The following is a 19,666-nucleotide window of genomic DNA, read 5'->3' as shown; positions in this document are numbered from 1 at the left end:
TCCATGTATATTGACTTTAATTTGCCAAATTATTACTATTAGCGATACTATTGCATGCAATAATTTTTACAGCTCAAATAAAACTCGTCTCATTGTTGAGCAGCTCCATTGGCCACTTGATGGTATGACCAGCTTCTAAGTTTATTGTTTCCTGAATTGATGCTAAAGTATGCTAGGTCCTAATTCTGAGTCATAAAACCAGTTCATATGAAGCCACATTAGTTACTAAGATATCTGGATTTATTTGATTGTTACTAAATTTCTCCACTTGCTTCATATCACTTGCCAGTGTCAAACACTTTTCTAGAAAATTCTGTTAAGTAGAACGTCCACATCAGTAAGACAGTGTAGTATGATCAAATTACAGAGTGATTGATCTTCTGTACTCCTAACCGGTGTAACCTGTGGCCAATGTTTTTCAACCTACCCTTAGGTATTTGTGTTACTATTTAGCAAAGTACTCATGACCAAACCCTTCACCAAATCAAATGTGCCATTTATTAGGTTTGTGAAATTTTTAGTATTCCCTGTACTACTTGAATCCCTTTTTCTTTGCCAGTTACTATCTCTATGACCTTGAGCAAATTACTGAAATTTTCTGAGCCTTAGTTTTCTCATTCATAAAATCGAGATAGTAAGACTCACCTCACAGATTTGTGAGGATTGCATGAGGTTGAGGTATCTGCAAAGGTGCTTTCTAAACTATGATTTGTCCTACAGTTGTAAGAAGGTGTGGTGTAGGTATTCATCAGAGGCCAGTTTGGTTTTGACTTTGATAGAGTTGTGTTTAAATAATCTTGGTTAGGGCGGGGCACGGTGGCTCACACCTGTAATCCCAGCACTTTGGGAGGCTGAGGTGGGCAGATTACCTGAGGTCAGGAGTTTGAGACCAGCCTGGCCAACATGGTGAAACCCCATCTCTACTAAAAATACAAAAATTAGCCGGTCATGGTGGCACGTGCCTGTAGTCCCAGCTACTCGGGATGCTGAGATAGGAGAATCACTTGAACCTGGGAGGAGGAGGTTGCAATGAGCCGAGATTGCACCGCTGCACTTCAGCCTAGGTGACAGAGCGAGAATCTATCTCAATAATAATAATGACAATAATAATAATAAATAATCTTGGTTAGACTTCAAGCCACACTGTGACATTCTTTTACCTTGAGTTAAGTATAAACTACTTGGGACCGTGTTTAAATAGAATAGTCTGTAAATTGAAGGCATCCCTAGCTGGAGTTATGTGGATTAACTTTTTGTTGCAACTACTGGGGTCAACAGGAAGGGGTGACATTTCTCTTACAAGGAGCCCATGGCTACATGTGGCTTCTTTCCTGTCTACTCAGAATAGGCTATGTGTGTCAGACCTAAGTCTTTTCCTACAAGGTGAGATTTTTCTTCCTTCAAGGTGAGAGAGTCAGGCTGTTGGCTGTGTATACTTGGGGAGAATTATAGCTGTGGTGGTGTGTGGCTCAGTTTACTTGGTGACTTCTCTTCCTAGGCTGCAGATCCTTCTAGGTCCTGGTCTTCTTTTTTTTTTTTGAGATGGAGTTTTGCTCTTGTTACCCAGGCTGGAGTGCAATGGCACGATCTCGGCTCGCCGCAACCTCCGCCTCCTGGGTTCAAGCAATTCTCCAGCCTCAGCCTCCCAAGTAGCTGGGACTACAGGCGCGTGCCACCATGCCCAGATAATTTTTTTGTATTTTTAGTAGAGACGGGGTTTCACCATGTTGACCAGGATGGTCTCGATCTCTTGACCTCGTGATCCACCCGCCTTGGCCTCCCAAAGTGCTGTGATTATAGGCGTGAGCCACTGTGCCCAGCCTCCTGGCCTTCATTTTAGCTATTTTTTTCTAGGTAGAGTAAGTAGCTAGTAGCACATGCTGGCTCAGGAGTCAGGTAGACCTAGATTTGAACCCAGACTTCACTGCCTGCTCATGATCTCAGTAAGCTTCAGTTCCCTCATCTATAAATGAGAATAACAATAGTACCCACTTCATAGGATTATTAATGGGCATTAGATTAGAAAATGGGTATATATAAAAATTAGCATAGGGTCTGGTAGCTAGTAAGTGGCCAGTATTTATGTGTATATATGTGTGAATTTATGTATCTCCTCTGGAGAGAGCATAACTAGTAAACATGGAAAAGCTTCAAAGCCTTAAATTTTCCCATCATTGTTTATTGTCCCTGGTCTGTGAATTCTCTTGCCTTCTCTCAGTGATAACCAAAATTACCTTTCACTTCTTGCTTTGCTGTTTCTTTCTTTCCTTCCTTCCTTCCTTCCTTCCTTCCTTCCTTCCTTCCTTCCTTCCTTCCTTCCTTCTTTCTTTCTTTCTTTCTTTCTTTCTTTCTTTTTCTTTTTGGAGATGGAGTCTTGCTCTGTTGCCTAGGCTGAAGTGCAGTCATGCAGTTATGGCTCCTGCAACCTCAGCCTCCCAGATTCAAGTGATTCTCCTGCCTCAGCCTCCTGAGTAGCTGGGATTACAGGTGTACACCACCACACCTGGCTAATCATTGTATTTTTAGTAGAGATGAGGTTTCACCATGTTGGTCAGGCTGGTCTCAAACTCCTGACCTCAGGTGATCTACCTGCCTTGGCTTTCCAAAGTGCTGGGATTACAGACATGAGCCACCACTCCTGGCCTTCCCTTTCATTCTTGTGGGTGGTTCTCACCAACCTTGTTTTGTCCTCGGATTCTTCCCCTTTTCTATGTGATACCAACTCCTTCCTCCATGAAGACCTCTTTTCTCAGGACAGAGCTGACTGTTAAATTGGTTGGTTCAATGTTAGTTTTTGTGGGCTAGGTGTCCTTAAAATCATTTCTGGCAGCCTCAAAATGGTCTGCCTTGAATCTCATGTCTTTATGTTATGGGGAATGACAGCCTTTTCTCCCTTCTTTCCTCTTCATTGTGTTGGAAAGTGTCCTTCCAGTTTCTATTTGCAAGTCTTCATTTGAGTAAATTCCGATTCTTAATCTGCTTCAAATATATTGAATCATCATTTGCTTCAAAAATGTAATGAAAACTGGCCAGGTGTGGTAGCTTATGCTTGTAATCCCAGCACTTTGGGAGGCCGAGCCGGGCAGATCACCTGAGTCAGGAGTTCGAGACCAGCCTGACCAACAAGGCGAAACACCGTCTCTACTAAAAATACAAAAATTAGCTGGGTGTGGTGGTATGCACCTATAGTCCCAGCTACTCAGGAGGCTGAGGCAAGAGAGTCACTTGAACCAGGGAGGTAGAGATTGCAGTGAGCCTAGATTGCACCACTGCACTCCAACCTGGGCAACAGAGCAAGGCTCCTAAATATATATACATATATATATTTATAGATATAAATGAAAACCTTTAAATGCGTAAAAAGAATATGAAGAAAAATACAACACACACCCTGGTACCCACCCCTCGGTTAACCGCCTTCATTTTTCTCAGAAGTCAGCACCAATTAGAACCTGACAGCCAGCCTGGCCTATCTCTTACTGGAGTGTGTTCATCCAGTCCTGGTGTGAGTGTGTCACCCCCGTTAGGCCATCAGCTTCAAGTCAGCTCTTTGACATGAGTTAAAATTAAACTTCCTGATTTGATGATTGTTTAAAGAATTCTCAAAACATCCAGTATTTATGCAATCTTGATGTACACATGGTCTCTAAGGAGGAAAACAGTAATAACCACAAACTCTCGTGCAGTATATTAGATGACAGATCTTTCTTACACAGCTGCCTGTTTGTTCTTGATAGCGAATCTCCTGAGGTGGTACTGCAGGTGGTAGATCAGGTTCCCTTTTACAAAGGGAGTTTATTTATAACATTTGTCATGAATTTGTCATAAATAAGAAGTAACTTCTGGGCATGGTGGCTCATGCCTATAATCCCAGCCGTTTGGGAGGCTCAGGTGAGAGGATCACTTGAGGCCAGGAGTTTGAGACTAATGAGACCTTTGTCTCTCCAAAAAAAAACAAAGCTGGGTATGGTGGTATGTGCCTGTGGTCCCAGCTACTCAGAAGGCTGAGGTGGAAGGATTGCTTGAGCCCTTGAGTTCAAGACTGCAGAGAGCCGAGATTTCTCTACTGCACTCCATCACTCCACCCTGGGTGACAGAGCAAGGCCCTGACTCTTAAAAGAACCATATAAATACACAGTGAAAAACAGAACAGCCTTATTAAATTTGGAGCCAGATCTTGTTGCTAGCAAATATATTGATTCTGAGGCTGCTCTCATAGTCTTAAAGACAGAGTAGCACCTAACTTAGACTTTCTCCTCAAGGCTAGCAGATCTTAGAACAATAAAAAGGGAACAACTTCTTTGTTTTGGGACTTAATGTTGTTTAATGCTACATATGTGGATGACCAAAAATTATCTCCTTTCCTGCCAGGAGTTTATGTCCTACTCTAAGTGATAGCAAATCAACTCTCAAATCTCAGTGGATTAACACAGTAAAGGTTTATTTCCTGCTCGTGCTACATGTCTAAAATAGGGGTGGGGTAAGGGCAGAGGGCAGGCTCCTAGACATAGTCACTGCTGCTCCACATAGTCACTCCCTAGGCTGAGGGAGGCTCCACCATCTTGCCAGTCATCATGATAGAAGACAGGCTATAGGTCAGGTATGGTGGCTCACACCTGTAATCCCAACAATTTGGGAGGCCGAGTGGGAGGATTGCTTGAGCCCAGGTGTTCAAGACTAGCCTGAGCAACATAGTGAAACCTTGTGTCTACAAAAAGTAATAAAATTAGCCAGGCATGGTGGTGTACACCTATAGTCTCAGCTACTTGAGAGGCTGTGGTGGGAGGATCATTTGAGCCCAGGAGGTCAAGGCTGCAGTAATCCATGATCGTACCATTGCACTCTAGCCTAGGTGACAGAAACTCTGTCTCAAAAAAGAAAAAAGAAAAGAAGAGAGTTATAGAGAACTGCCACCTATTCTCTACTTTGCTTGGAAGTAATCGCCTCATTTCTCTTCTCAACCCATTCGCCAGAACTAGTCATATGGCCTCACCTTAGTGCATGGGGGCCAGGAAGTGTACAAGAGCACATGGGATATTTGGTGACCGTTGCTGTCTCTGCTACATCTGTCTCTGTGATATCAGGCTGGTCTGGCTGCATCTAGATGAAGAATGGATGTGGGCAGCTTTTGTTTGAAGAAGCTAATGATTATGTATGGGGTAGTTTGTAATATTATTAATATTATAAGCAAATGCAGGTGGTCAGATATGTCAGACCATTCCTTGGTAATTGTGTCTTCTTTCTTGAAGTTTCATTAAAGAACGATCAAAAGTCAACACAGTTCCTCTGAAGAATAAGAAGGCCTCTAGTTTTCATGAGTTTGCACGGAATACCAGTGATGCTTGGGACATTGGAGATGATGAGGAAGAGGACTTTTCCTCACCTTCTTTCCAAACTCTGAACTCAAAAGTTGCTTTGGCAACTGCAGCCCAAGTTCTGGAAAACCACAGCAAGCTGAGGGTAAAACCAGAACGGTCACAGTCAACGACATCGGATGTTCCTGCCAACTACAAGGTCATAAAGTCCAGCAGCGATGCCCAGCTGTCCAGAAACTCTAGTAAGTCCTTTCTGTTCCCTTCACAGCCTCAGCCTTCTCAGCAGCATGCATTTTAAATAAAAGTGATTTTTCTTTAGGGCCTCACTCAGATATTCCATTGGGTGGTAAATAAACTCAAGCCTGAGATAGGACATCATTAAGTCTGTGTGATCACATGCTATACTTGCCCCTCCCACAATGGTGGCTGCCTAGTCTGGTGACCTGGGCCTTCACTTTCGGACACCCAAGTGTTGTTTGCCATTCTCCTCTTTTCTTCTTCTTTTCCCTGTCCTGGAGTCCAAAACTTCTCTGGTTTGATTGCTTCACATCACTTTAGGCCTGGTCAGGTTTAGAAATATTAACTAATGAATTTAAAGCTGTTAGTGGCTGTATTTCACAAATGTTTGGCACTGTGGTTTGACTTTCTCAGCCCTGGGGAACAGCCGCTAGCACAAGGTTGTCTTTTCCTGTTCCTGAGGGAGGGAGCAGCATATGCTTGAAGACCCCAGGTCCCAGCTTCTTGACCATCAGGCAGGTCCCATCTGGTTGGTAGGGTGGAAGCAGAGGCCTCTCTGTTTTGTTTTCTTTCAGGAAACTGGCCGCAGTAACGGTTGATGTGATCGTGGTTTTATTAGACCATTGGGGACTCTCAGTGTGTTGCTTTAAATATCCATGGTTGTGTTAAATATTGCCCTAATGGGTTTTATGAAAGTACGTTGGGAGCTGTAGAGGGAAGCTTTGTCACTGTAGCGAACGTTAAAGTGGTGAGCTGGTAAAGGATGAAAAGGAAGTAGAAGAGCATCAGAGCCCTGGAGTGTATCCTGGCTCATGTTCTAAGGGAACTTTTTTTCCTGACTGTAAGGTCTTTGCAATCATTCCACAGTTATTTTCCATCACTGATTTGGGCTCTAGCCTGAACCTTCAGTGCCATGCCCAGATAGGCATTCAGTGTTACTGGACAAAGTGGCCACAGCTGCAGGCTGTGGAAGGTAAGTCCTTCCTGCTCTACACACTGTGATGGAGGGTCTCCAGACGTTCCTAGTGTGAGGAAGGCCCCCACCGTGATCCATGATGAGCTGCCCTGTACAGCCAGGACCTCTCCCTGCCCAGAGCATTCTCCCTGAGGAGGTCTTCTCCTGCAGTCATCTGTCTATAAATAGCTAATAGCAGAGATGTACATCTTTCTCAGCTGTATAGTGTATGCCTGTATTTTCTAGTCCCCTTGTTACACTCTGTGTCCCAGCCAACTGCCTTGTGGAAGTTGTTTTTGTAAACCTTCTAGTAACGCTGGTTAGTTGATGTTCACTGTTTAATTTTTGTTGTGACTACTACTTTTTTTTTTTTTTTTTTTTTTTTGAGACGGAGTCTCGCTCTTGTTACCCAGGCTGGAGTGCAATGGCGCGATCTCGGCTCACCGCAACCTCCGCCTCCTGGGTTCAGGCAATTCTCCTGCCTCAGCCTCCTGAGTAGCTGGGATTACAGGCACGCACCACCGTGCCCAACTAATTTTTTTGTATTAGTAGAGACGGGGTTTCACAATGTTGACCAGGATGGTCTCGATCTCTCGACCTCGTGATCCACCCGCCTCGGCCTCCCAAAGTGCTGGGATTACAGGCTTGAGCCACCGCGCCCGGCCATGACTACTACTTTTTAAGGCCCAGCTGTGTAAAGAATATGAAACAATCATGTAATGACAGTTAGAATTAAAAACTGAGTTTTGCTTGTGGTAATAAAAGTTTTAGAGTCAGGCATACCTAAGGTGGCATCTCACCTCTCACTTGCAAATTACTTAACCTCCCTGAGCTATAGTTTCTTGTCTGTAAAATAGTTATACATTCCTACCACATGTTCTAAGGATCCAATGAGAGATCACATGTAAAAGTGACCTACATGCCTTATACATAAGGAGCACTCAATGTATGTTAGTCCTGTACTGCTTATTCCTCCTACCCACCATCTAGTCTAGAAATGTCGAGAACCAGAGTTCAGCTTGAGTCTTTGTTTGTTATTTCAGTCATATTCTGGCAGAATTAAGAACTGGTTCATTTTCCCAACTGGGAAATGTAGGAGCCCAAAGGCACCGCAGCCACTAAAGGCAGGATTGCCTTAGGCCAGAGCTTCTCACCATTGTGCAGGGCACACTGGTGGGCCAAGAACTGGTTACAAGTTGTGCAGGAATATTGATCCTCTTAGTCCTTGGAACAGCCGGGGGTTCTGGGGCTTATGGAGAGCTCCATTTATTGCAGTCTTATGCTTTGCGGTGTCATCTGCAGTGTCATCATTCCTTATGTGCTCTGTGATGTGGAACGGGAAGGAAAACACTGCATTAGACTAAACTAAACTCACTATTTGGCACCAAGAAAAGTTCCAAGTTGGGGTAGAAAGAAAACATTTGATTTTCCTTTAAAGTCACCAAAAAAGTTCTCAAAAGTTGCTGCAGCATCTTGAGTCTCCGTTAGCACCTAAGGTGCCTTGGTGTGTTGGATATAAATGCAGCCCTTCCTCTGGGTAGTGAGTGGAGCATGGCTGGGTTCTGGCCTTTCGCTGCCCCTTAGCTGGGCGCCTCAGGCAGTGCACACAGCCAGCCACGGCCTTGGGGAGGAGACATGATGCTGAACCGTTAGTTTTAAGACTTCTCAGAATCCATGCTCCTTACACAGCCTCTTCTCTTTCTTTGTCAAATTATCTCAGGTGATACATGCCTGAGGAACCCACTCCACAAACAGCAATCACTCCCTCTCCGGCCCATCATCCCCCTCGTTGCCCGGATCTCGGATCAGAATGCTTCTGGGGCCCCCCCAATGACTGTCCGGGAGAAAACCCGCCTAGAAAAATTCCGTCAGCTTCTCTCCAGCCACAACACTGACTTAGGTGAGTCCTTGTGAGCCCAGGCAAGGTAGGAGCTTTTGGTGACTGGTATTCTTATAGCCTTGGAAGCTACTGCTCTTTATTCTTCCTTCTTTTACTTTTCTAGCTTCTCCTGACCTGGTACCCATTGCAGTAACATGCAGGTATTAAGTCAGACGTATGTTACTAGAGATTTTGGACCAAATATAGGTGGGACTGGTTTCTGTGGCCCGTAGACCATAGTGCAACTATTCTGACTTTGGTTTCCCATACCTCAAGGTGACTCTTACTGAAGTCTACACCCACTGGTCTTTCCTTTCCCCTCTAACTCTCATCTCTGAGCTGACAGGACCACTACTGCAAGGCCGTGTCCTTGGCACTTGGCTGCTCAGGGTTGTTTTGGGCTTTTCCCTGTGCTTAAGGGTAGCAGGTGGTGGTGGCGCTGTTCTTACATGAATGGAAGGAGACATCAGGCAGTGCTGGTTGCGGTTTGCTTTAGGGCATTTGTGGAGCATTAACCTAACAAGGCTGTTTTCTGTTTACAGATGAACTGAGGAAGTGTAGCTGGCCAGGGGTTCCCAGGGAGGTTCGACCTGTAACCTGGAGACTCCTGTCGGTGAGTTCTGCCCGCTGTGTAGAGAAATGTGAGCCTCACACGGCCCTTCTTGCCTGACGAGGTTAGTCTAGACACATTGGTCTCACTCCATAGACTTCTCTGGTCCTTGGATATGACAGCACTATGGGACTATAGTCCTATTTCTGGGCATTAAGAAACATATTCTTGAGAGTTTATTCACACACATGTAGAGGCACACAAACTTGTACCAATAATCATGGTCCCATGTTCTTAACAATGAGGAACAAGAATAGAGTGAGATAGGGTGATCCCAGCACTTGCTTTGAGCAAGCTCCAGCATTCCCTGTGCTTCACTCCTGTTTCAGTCAGATTAACCAAAGTGTTGAAACCCACTTTGAACTGTGAAGAGTTGATAAATGGGCCTCTCTTGGAAGCCTTACTAGTCCTGTTTTCACCAAGTACAGAGAGAGCACTGTGCCAGCCGCTACAATAGGAACACTTGGGTTTCCTGAGCCTGTAAAATTCATTCATTCATCTAGGGAAGATTTATTGAGGGCCTGCTGTTTGCCAGGCATAGTGCCAGATGCTTTGAGCAGATACAAAAATGAATAAACCACAGTCCCTGCTCTCCAGGCACTCACTGCGGAATGCATTACATGTTTTCAAGAAGAAGGGTCTGTCTCCTGACTGCTTGCCCCACCACTACTCTTGCAACCATGTAATCATTGCCTCCGCCACTTCTAATAAGTTTGAATGCTATTCAGAGTAGATTTGGTGAGAACGGAAGGGAAACAGAAAACATAAGAATGAGAGTGGGATCTAGACCAGGGATAAGAATGAAAGTTGGCCTGGAGTTTTGGCTAGGCAGGGGGCTGCTGCCAGAAGTTCTGTCTGGGTGTTGTAGCTGTTATGTCACAGATTCCATTCAGCTGCTTCCTAAGCTGGTAATTCTGAAAGTTACACTGGAAAAGAATGTAACTGGCACCAGCTTAACTTGGCACACTGCTGAGATGTGCTGTAGAGGTTGCTATATCCCTGCAGTTCTCAGAAGTACAGCCCTGCACACACGCAGCCCAAGGCCATGACTTGAGGCCAGCTCCCTCCCACTGACCTACATTCACTCCTGTACTGTGCCAGCTCTGGGAGCTGAGGAGTGCTCATCAGTGGCACAAGCTCCAGCACAGTGCAGGGCCAAGGGAGTCAGTAATCCTGGGAAAGCTGGCCTGGCTTCATCTGCTCACATGTGGATCTCATTGAATGAGGAGAGGGCAAACACTGGGTGGCCAGAACCAAAAAGGGATTTACCCTTGGCAGTTTTCCTTCTTGATAGTTTCCAAACCACACCACTGCGTAGACTAAAATAAGTTAAGGATTTATCCAACCATGGTCTCTCCCCATCTGACCAGCAGTCTTGTCTATAGGGCTATCTCCCAGCAAATACTGAGAGGAGGAAGTTGACCCTGCAGCGGAAGCGGGAGGAATATTTTGGCTTCATTGAACAGTATTATGACTCTAGAAACGAGGAACATCACCAGGATACCTACAGACAGGTACAGTCATCCCCTGTTGTCTTTTCACTTACCAGTCTTACTCTTTAGGTGTGTCTCATGGTAGCGCTCTCAGGACACAGGCTTTCCAAGTCTTCAGGCTGTGGTATATTGGTTAGGAGTTAAATTTATCCTCAAAACCTTTTCCCCTCTTTTCATTCAGCAGCTCTGATTTTAGCCATTTTAAATAGACGTTTTTGGCACTACTCAGTGGCAGTGCTTCTCAAACTTTAATGAACATACGAATCACCCAGGATCTTGATAAGATCTCACCTAGAGATTATGAGAAAATGCGGATTCTGAGTCTGTGGGTCTCAGGTAAAGCCTGCAGTTCTAACGTGATCCCTGGTGACGCTGCTGCTGCTGGTCCACCAACCACACTGTGAGTAGTAAGAGTTATTGAGCATGGAGAGAAAAGAAAAGCTCACTTAGCAGCGGTCCAGTCCCTCTGGACTATGACATCAGTATTCTTTCTGGCAGCTGTAGTGCTGGTTCGGCACCTCTGACTGTCTGTAGGAGCTGTAGCTGTCAGTAGTCTTGACAGGGAGTCTTCTGTCATTGCCCATAGCAGTCCTCATGGTCTGTGGAAAGGTTTGCTCCCAGCATCACATGTAGAGGGAGGAGAAGAGTAGACCAGGGGTTGCAGAAAGTGGAAGGTGGGCAGCTATCTACAACAAGCCTCAAGAACTGAAGTAGCCTCTGCTGCTGCTGCTGCCACAGTCTTTTACATAGTTAGACTGAGCATTGGGAAATCTCTGAGTTGAAATGGACCATACTGATGTCTTAGGTGACGGAAGTAAGAACTTTCAGCTTTGGTTACTAAAGGGCAACTCCTTTTGGTCTATCCCCACTTCTTTTTTTTTTTTTTTTTGAGATGCAGTTTCGCTCTGTTGCCCAGGCTAGAGTGCAGTGGTACGATCTCAGCTCATTGCAGCCTCCGCTCCCGGGTTCAAGTGATTCTCCTGCCTCAGCTTCCCGAGTAGCCAGGATTACAGGCATGTGCCATCATGCTCAGCTAATTCTTATATTTTTAGTGGAGACAGGGTTTCACCATGTTAGCCAGGCTGGTCTCAAACTCCTGACTTCAAGTGACCCACCCACCTCAGCCTCCCAAAGTGCTGGGATTACAGGCATGAGCCACTGCCCCTGGCCCTTCCCCACTTCTTATATGTCTTGACTTCATAAACAAGTCCTTCTCTGGTTCCCTGTTTTAGGACATTTTTGCAGCTTTCTGAGCTCTTTTAGTTCTTAGAAACTATTGATGAGTAAGATTCTAAAAGAAGGGTATCTACTTGGATCATACCTGCTGCATACATGCCCAGCCCAAATTGAAACAGACTTCAGAGCAATAAGAAAAACCCCTTAGGCTGTGAAGCCTATTGCCATTTGACTTAAGTGGTTTCTATTGAGAGGTCTCCTCACTGTTCAATATGCTACTGCTATCATGGAAGTATGTTCCACATGGGCAGGTAGGTATAACTAGATTTTTTTCTGTGTCAGTCACGTCTTTCTGAAGATAAATTGAGCTCTCTTACTACTTTGATTCCTATTTCTTTAAAAAAAAAAAATTAACAACTGGCTGGGCGTGGTGGCTCATGCCTGTAATCCTAGCACTTTGGGAGGCTGAGGCAGGTAGATCACTTGAGGTCAGGAGTTCAAGACCAGCCTGGACAACATGATGAAACCCCATCTCTACTAAAATACAAAAAATAGTAGGGCATGATGATGGGTTCCTGTAATCCCAGCTACTCGGGAGGCTGAGACAGGAGAATCGCCTGAACCCGGGAGACGGTGGTTGCAGTGAGCCGAGATCGTGCCACTACATTCCAGCCTGGGCGGCTGAGTGAGACTCTGCCTCAAAAAAAAAAAAAAAAACTTGTCAAAAGAACAAACTGGCATTTGTGTTTTTGGACTTGCCTTCTGTTTTTCAGATTCACATTGACATTCCAAGGACGAATCCTCTCATTCCGCTGTTCCAGCAACCACTTGTACAAGAGGTGAGGGAATTACTTAATGTTCTTTGGTGCTTCTCCCCACATAGTTTTGTGGTACCTGTTTACAGGTTTGCAGCTAATCCTAATAGTACCCTATGTTCATATATGCAGCTTTGGTTTGTTCAGAGCATGGTTTCATGCATTCTCACTTGATCTTCATAACAAACCTGTGAGCGGAGTAACATTCTGAAAGGCTGAGAAACTTGCTCAGCATCTTGAGGCTACCTGGTGGCAGAATGAAGAACCCACATCTTAGAATTCCTATTCCTGTATTTGCTCTACTTTATCAAGATTTAAGTAGTGATTTTGTAAATTGTGGTAAAATATACATAATATAAAAGTTACTGTCTCAACCAATTTTTAGTGTACAGCTCAGTGGCATTAAGTACAGTCACATTGTTGTATGACCATCATCACCATCCACTTCCAGAACATTTTTCATCTTCCCAAACTGAAACTCTGTACCCATTAAATATTAACTCCCTTCCCCAGCAGCCTCCATTCGATTTGTCTCTTAAGAATTCGGCTACTCCAGGTACCTCAAATAAGTGGAATCATACAATATTTGTCCTTTTGTGACTTTGTGACTGGCCTGTTTCACTTAGCATAATGTCTTTAAGGTTCATCCCTATTGTTGCATGTGTCCATTTCCTTCCTTTTTAAAGGCTGAATAATATTCCATTGTACATATGTAACACATACTGTTGAGCCATTCATCTGTCAGTGGACACATGGGTTGCTTTTACCTTTTGGCTATTGTGAGTAATGCTGCTGCTAGTATGGGTATGTGACTATCTGTTTGCATCCCTGTTTTAAATTCTTTTGGGTATATATTCAGAAGTGGAATTAATAGTTATATTTTGAGACCTAACAAGTTAATGAAGTACATGGAAAGTGTCAGTGGGACTATTATGTTTTGACCCAAGCAGTAACTATAAACTTAAGATTAGGGATTTCCTTTGCAGCTTTACAGTAGCCAGAACAATGTTAGTGCTCTTTGAATTGAACTTTCAGTTCTCAGAGAGGGAGGGTGGTTAAAATGCTGAAAACAATTTCCATTTGACTTTGGGTTATAGTTATAATTTTGTTTAAATAAAGATGTCTCCACTGGTGGGGTCCCTTGTGACTTACCCATTGCATAAAGAAGATTTTGAGGGTAACACTATTATTTTACCCATAAGATTCAGCTCAAAGGAAGCTAAAAAGCCATTCACGATCCCTTTATCCTCCCATACCGTTTTCTGTGGCTCAGCCCTGCTTATTTCTCATTTTAACTTGGAGATTTTCAGATACTTTTACCTGTGCATGCTTACTCTAAATTTGGAGATGGGGAAAGTAGTCAGTTTAAAAGGCTTCTCAGGCCGGGTGCAGTGGCTCACACCTGTAATCCCAGCATTTGGAGGTGCTGAGGTGGGCAGATCACCTGAGTTCGGGAGTTCGAGTTCAGCCTAACCAACATGGAGGAACCCTCGTCTCTACTAAAAATACAAAATTAGCTGGGTGTTATTGTGGGATCCTGTAATCCCAGCTACTCAGGAGGCTGAGGCAAGAGAATCACTTGAATCCGGGAGGCGGAAGTTGCGGTGAGCTGAGATTGCGGTGAACTGAGATTGCACCATTGCACTCCAGCCTGGGCAACAAGAGCAAAACTCCATCTCAAAAAAAAAAACCAAAAGACTTCTCAGCCAGGCATGGTGACTAACTCCTATAATCCCAGCACGTTGGGAAGCCAAGGCCAGAGGGATTGCTTGAGCCCAGGAGTTTGAGACCAGTCTGGGTAACATAGTGATACCCTGTCTCAAAAAAATTTACAAAATTAGCCAGGCATGATGGTGTGTGCTTGCAGTCCCAGCTACTCAGGAGGCTGAAGTGGGAGGATCTCATGAGCCCAGGCGGTCGAAGCTGCAATGAGCCATGATTGTGCCACTGCACTCCAGCCTGGGTTTTTGAGACACTGTCTCAAAAAAAAAAGATGGGGCAGGGATGGCTTCTCTTAGTGCATCCTGAATACAAACGTGGGAACTCAAACTTTATTCTTCCCATTCTCCCTGAATTACCTTTTCATCTAGCAGGCTACAGTCATCTTTAAATTTTTTTATTAATTTTAATTTTTTTAAGAGACAGGGTCTCACTCTGTCACTCGAGCTAGAGTGCAATGGCATGATCATAGCTCACTGCAGCCTCTACATCCTGGGCTCAAGCAGTCCTCCTGCCTCAGCTTCCCAAGTAGCTGGGGCTACAAACATGCACCACCACACCTGGGTAATTTTTTTCTAATAATTCTTTGTAGAGTTGAGGTCTTGCTTGTTGCCCAGGACTGATTTTGAACCCCTGGCCTCAAGCAATCTTCCTGTTTCTGCCTCTCAAAATGCTGGAGTTACAAGGCGTGAGCCACCATCCAGTCTTTGGTTGTCTGAAACAGAGTAAAAATGCCAACCAAGGAGCGAAGAACGAAGTAACACTGAATACAGAAAGGCTTGCTTTGAAAACCTGAAAGATATTTGAGAATTGACTATAGTATATAAGAATTACCCACACTAGTAGAAGAAACATAGGAAAACCTCCAGGGGTTCTCCTGTCTGCTCCTCTCTATAAAGCAGGATTATCCGAGACTTTTTTCTGTAGTGAACATCCCATGGTCTCCCCCGATTACCAGGCTTGGTGCTCTTCAGTTTCCATCTCTTTGGCCATTTCACTTTTACGGTGTGAGTGTCTGTGTTATCCCACCTTTACTAGAGAGGGATTATCGCAGGTCTCCTGATTCTGAACAGCTAGCTTCCATGTACTTGGCCATTGTTACAGCCAGGTGCCAAGGATTTGAGTATTTACAAGAGGCTGATCGTATAGAGTGGAAGCCCTTCTAAGTCCTTTGGAAAGATCAACCTGGAGGAGCTTTTTAACAGAGGCATCTAGACAGCCCAGGTCACAAGAAGGTACAAAGAAAGAGAGGTAGGGAATTATTGAGGTTTTTCTGAACGTGATGGTTCTAGCTTTGGCTGCATTTTCAAGGTAGAGGGGTCATTTAGCAACAGAGAGGAAACAGAGTGTAAGAGCGCTCCATTAGAATGTTGGGCCTAACACAAATGAGAGTGCTATTCCCTTTCCTCAACCACACAAAGCAAATGGGTAGGTCTAGTGAAGGCAGAGAGCCAGCTCCCTTCAAGGGAGGGCTTTGTTCTCACTGCCTATAAAGGCAGCAGTGTTGACAGTGAAAGAAACCGTTTTTCAGCTCTGTTTGCCAGCTGTAGACACAACTATCTGTGACACAGGGGCTGGGAAGCATCTTTTATGTCTCTAGATCCTCTACGTTCGTCTACTAGATAACCGTCTCCAAAAACCATATAACCATTTCCTGTTTATTGGTCTCCCTGGGAGGTTTTTCTCCCTTGCACCTGCTTGAGAGGGCCTCTTGAATCTGATGCAGAGGTGACTGACTGAGATTCTTCTGAGTCCATGTGCTTTCTAATCTCCTACCCTATCATCGGCATGTGCTCACCATCACCTCTGCCATCCCCCTGGTGTGGTCCACAGAGACACGAGGCAGCCCAGACAAAATCAGTCTCAAGAATGTGTCAGACTCAGGAGTTGTGGTCACCAGGATGAAACCAGGCAATGGTTATCATCAGGTTGAGAGATGATGGGGAGAAGCTCAGAGGGCCTAATGAAAGTGAGGGGAGTATAGTTGAGTGGGACAGGGCATGATTCTCTAAAGGGACCATGAAGATCTTTATTTTCTCCCCAGACCGGGCCTCTGGCTTCTTATGGCTAATATGCTAAACCCCATGGCTTTGCCCATGGGGGCACTGACTGGTTCCTCTGTTCCCAGCTGTAGGAGTCCATAGGATTTTGTTTATTTGACTTCTTATCCTTAGCAAACGTCTGAGTTGCATCCTGATATGTGAAGTGACTTCCTGCAATGTATAGACTGTCACTTGGTCCTAGTCAGGCTGGGTTAGAATTAAATCTAAACCTCCTTCCTTCTCAGCAGGGAGAGGGGAGGGTGTTAGAAAAGGTATTTCCTCTATAAATCCTATAATGACCCCCCCAAAAAATTAGGAAAAGTATCAGAACTAGGATGTTCTGATATCTTGCTCTTGGAAATAGGAAACAGTATCTACAGATGAGAATGTGGTGACTTGAATTAACAGCATTCATCCCAAATGTTGTCTAAGTCATTTGGGATGCTGTTCTTTCCTTTTTCCAATTTCATACTGTGGTGACCAGATAATGAAGAAATGAATAAAGAGCGAGAAGTAATCCACCCCTACTTGAAAACAATTAGTGTATTAGAAACTTTTTGCATTTATATACTTCTTTATCTCACGGTATTTTTAAATTTTCCTGAAAATTCTACACCAATCCAGAGGTAAATTGTGAAGTAGGTAAATGGAGGGAGTGTGTCCCCATGATTTAACACTCGTGTCTTTCTTTCTCATTTTCCTAGATCTTTGAAAGAATTCTATTTATTTGGGCCATCCGACACCCTGCCAGTGGGTATGTCCAGGGAATTAATGACCTGGTCACTCCATTCTTTGTCGTCTTCCTCTCAGAATATGTGGGTAAGAAGCATTAGTACCAAGTTGAACAAGCTGTTGCTCTTTCTTATCTGCCATCTGTCTGTTTGTTTTTCCCCAGAGTGCAGCCAGTGGGTATGCCTTGCTAGAAAATAGATAGTGCCTTTAGAATACACAGCCAAAACTACTTTTAACAGCGGTTGCTGCCTGGAATTTATCTCTTAAGATGGTCACAGATCTCACCTAAAAAGACCTGCTTTGTCACAAAAATGACCACATTAATATATTTATGTTCTGTGGTTTGATGCTTTATTTGAGATTATTTTAGGATTATTTTGAACTTGTTTCCAGTGCAGGCCCTCATCCATGTAAACTGGAATTTTAGATTGGACATCAGGCCTGCATACTCCAGTTTACTTGCTATATCTTAGGAGCAGGATGTGGATGTGCAGAGGACAAAAGGTTGTGACACCAGAACCCAGCACGTATGGGAAATGATGAAACAAGCCAATGAGAACTCCAGGACCTTGATTTCTCCCCACTCCTTCTTCACCTCTCACCCCACTGGGTTCTTGTCACTTTGGAGAGAGATTAGATTTCATAGCAGCAGTTAGGTTTTCTTGTAGTCCCAGCCACTGCCAGGCAGCCAGCCTAAATTAAGCAAAGTCTTAAAGGAGCTGAGGATCCTGTGTTTCTCCTTTTTGGTTTCCTTAATCACTTGTTCTGAGAGAGTCACAGGAAAACCCATCCGCCATGGCCTGATACTTTGTTTCCTTAGGTAAGGAGAAGCTCATGTAGGAATAAGAACATCGAAAGAGATCTTAGAAGAAAGCCATTCATCTAATCCCTCATTTCACTGATAAGTTATGAGATTCTCTGTCTTCTTATTAGTGGTAGAGCTAGAACTAAAATCATTTTCTTTAGACTCTGAGGGTGGTAGATGATTGTGGTTTTTGGAGGAAGCCATTTGGAGAGGTTGTGGGGTTGGGTAATGAGAACTGGGTGAGAGTGGGGCTCTTTGGAGGGGAGAGCATGAGAAATGTCTCACTTGGTCTATCTTATCCAGGTTTTCTGTTGAGGCTCAAATGGATGATGAGATCTTTCATGAGACAATCTCAAAAAATTAAGGCAACTGACTAAGAAAACTTTTTCTAGAGGACTTTTTACCCCCTCCCCAACCTCCCTTAATAGATCAACTTTTTGAAATAGCGTAATTCTACTATGTTGTTTAATTTTTATCAAGAGAGTAGTTCAGCTGATCTGTGGGGATTTTTTACTTGCTTCTTTCAGTAGTAATTTTCTAAGATAGTATTGAAGAATGAGCCTAGGATGGTATTAATCCATTCATTAATCTGCATTTGAAGTCTAAATGCTATCATGAAATCTTGCTAACAGTGTTATGCCAGTTAAAAATAATCCTCAGCAGCTGTAGTTCTGATTAGATATTTAATTATCTTGTTAGCTACCATTTATATTTTGTTCCAAGCATGTCTTCACCTTCTTCAGGTGCCCATCCCATTACTACTTCAATCCCATCAAGCAGTGTGCCTTTCTGTGATAGGTATGATTGCTTTCTGATCTTGGTACAGGCATATCTTGTTTTACTGAACTTTGCAGGAATTGCATTTTTATAAATTGAAGATTTACGGCAACCCTGCATCGAGCAAATCTATCAGTGCCATTTTTCCAAAAGTCTGTGTTCACTTTGTGTCTCTGTGTCATATTCTGGTAATTCTCACAGTATTTTTAACTTTTCATTATTATTATATCTGTCATGGTCATCTGTGATCAGTGAACTTTGATGTTACTATTGTAATTCTTTCAGGGTGCCATGAACTGCCTCTATATAAGACAGTGAACTTAATTTATAAATGTTGTATGTGTTCTGACTGTTCCACTGGCTGGTCCTTCCCCATCTCCCTCTCCTTGGGCCTCCCTATTCCCTGAGACACAACAATATTCAAATTAGGTCAATTAGTAACCCTGCAATGGCTCTTAAGTGTTCAAGGGAAAGGAAGAGTTACATGTCTCTCACTTTAAATCAAAAGCTCTAAATGGTTAAGCTTAGTGAAGAAGGCATGTCACAAGCGGAGGAGGCAGGCTGAAAGCTATGCCTCGTGTGCCAGCATGCTGTATTGTGAGCAAAGTAAAAGTTATTGAAGGAAATTAAAAGTGCTACTCCAGTGAACACACAAATAATAAGAGAGAGAAATAGCCTTATCGCTGATATGGAGAAAGTTTTAGTGTTCTGGATAGAAAATCAAACTAGCCACAACATTCCCTTAGTCCAAAGCTTAACCCAGAGCAAGGCCGTAACTCTGTTCACTTCCATAAAGGCCAAGAGAGGTGAGGAAGCTGCAGAAGAAAAGTTTGAAGCTCGCAGAAGCTGGTTTTCATGAAGTTTAAGGAAAGAAGCCATCTCCATAACATGAAAGTGCAAGGTGAAGCAACAAGCGCTCATGTAGGAACCACAGCAAGTTATCCGGAAGATCTAGCTAAGACCATTGATGAAGGTGGTACACTAAACCGCAGATTTTCAGTATAGACAAAACAGTCTTCTCTTAGAAAAAGATGCCATCCAAGACTTTCTTTTTAAAATTTAAGTATTTTTTTAAGAGACAGTGGCATGACCTTAGCACACTATAACCTTA

General features: G+C 43.8%; 1 protein-coding gene across 1 annotated transcript in view; it reads left to right on the top strand.

Moving 5' to 3' along the window:
• The window catches only part of TBC1D22B (TBC1 domain family member 22B), an 82,027-nt gene that overhangs the window by 18,881 nt on the left and 43,480 nt on the right, over positions 1-19,666 (top strand). Inside the window, exons 3-8 of the mRNA XM_012464330.2 lie at positions 5,250-5,557; positions 8,228-8,407; positions 8,929-8,999; positions 10,382-10,510; positions 12,439-12,504; positions 16,946-17,060. Coding sequence (XP_012319753.1) covers positions 5,250-5,557; positions 8,228-8,407; positions 8,929-8,999; positions 10,382-10,510; positions 12,439-12,504; positions 16,946-17,060 — 869 coding nt within the window. The remainder of the gene's footprint in view (positions 1-5,249; positions 5,558-8,227; positions 8,408-8,928; positions 9,000-10,381; positions 10,511-12,438; positions 12,505-16,945; positions 17,061-19,666) is intronic.

The sequence above is a fragment of the Aotus nancymaae genome, unplaced genomic scaffold, assembly GCF_030222135.1.
Source record: "Aotus nancymaae isolate 86718 unplaced genomic scaffold, 86718_ANA_hifiasm-v0.15.2.pri h1tg000040l, whole genome shotgun sequence".
In the NCBI taxonomy this organism is placed as follows: Eukaryota; Metazoa; Chordata; class Mammalia; order Primates; family Aotidae; genus Aotus; species Aotus nancymaae.
Note: the sequence above shows the minus strand (reverse complement) of the source record. Positions and strands in the feature narration are given on the sequence as shown.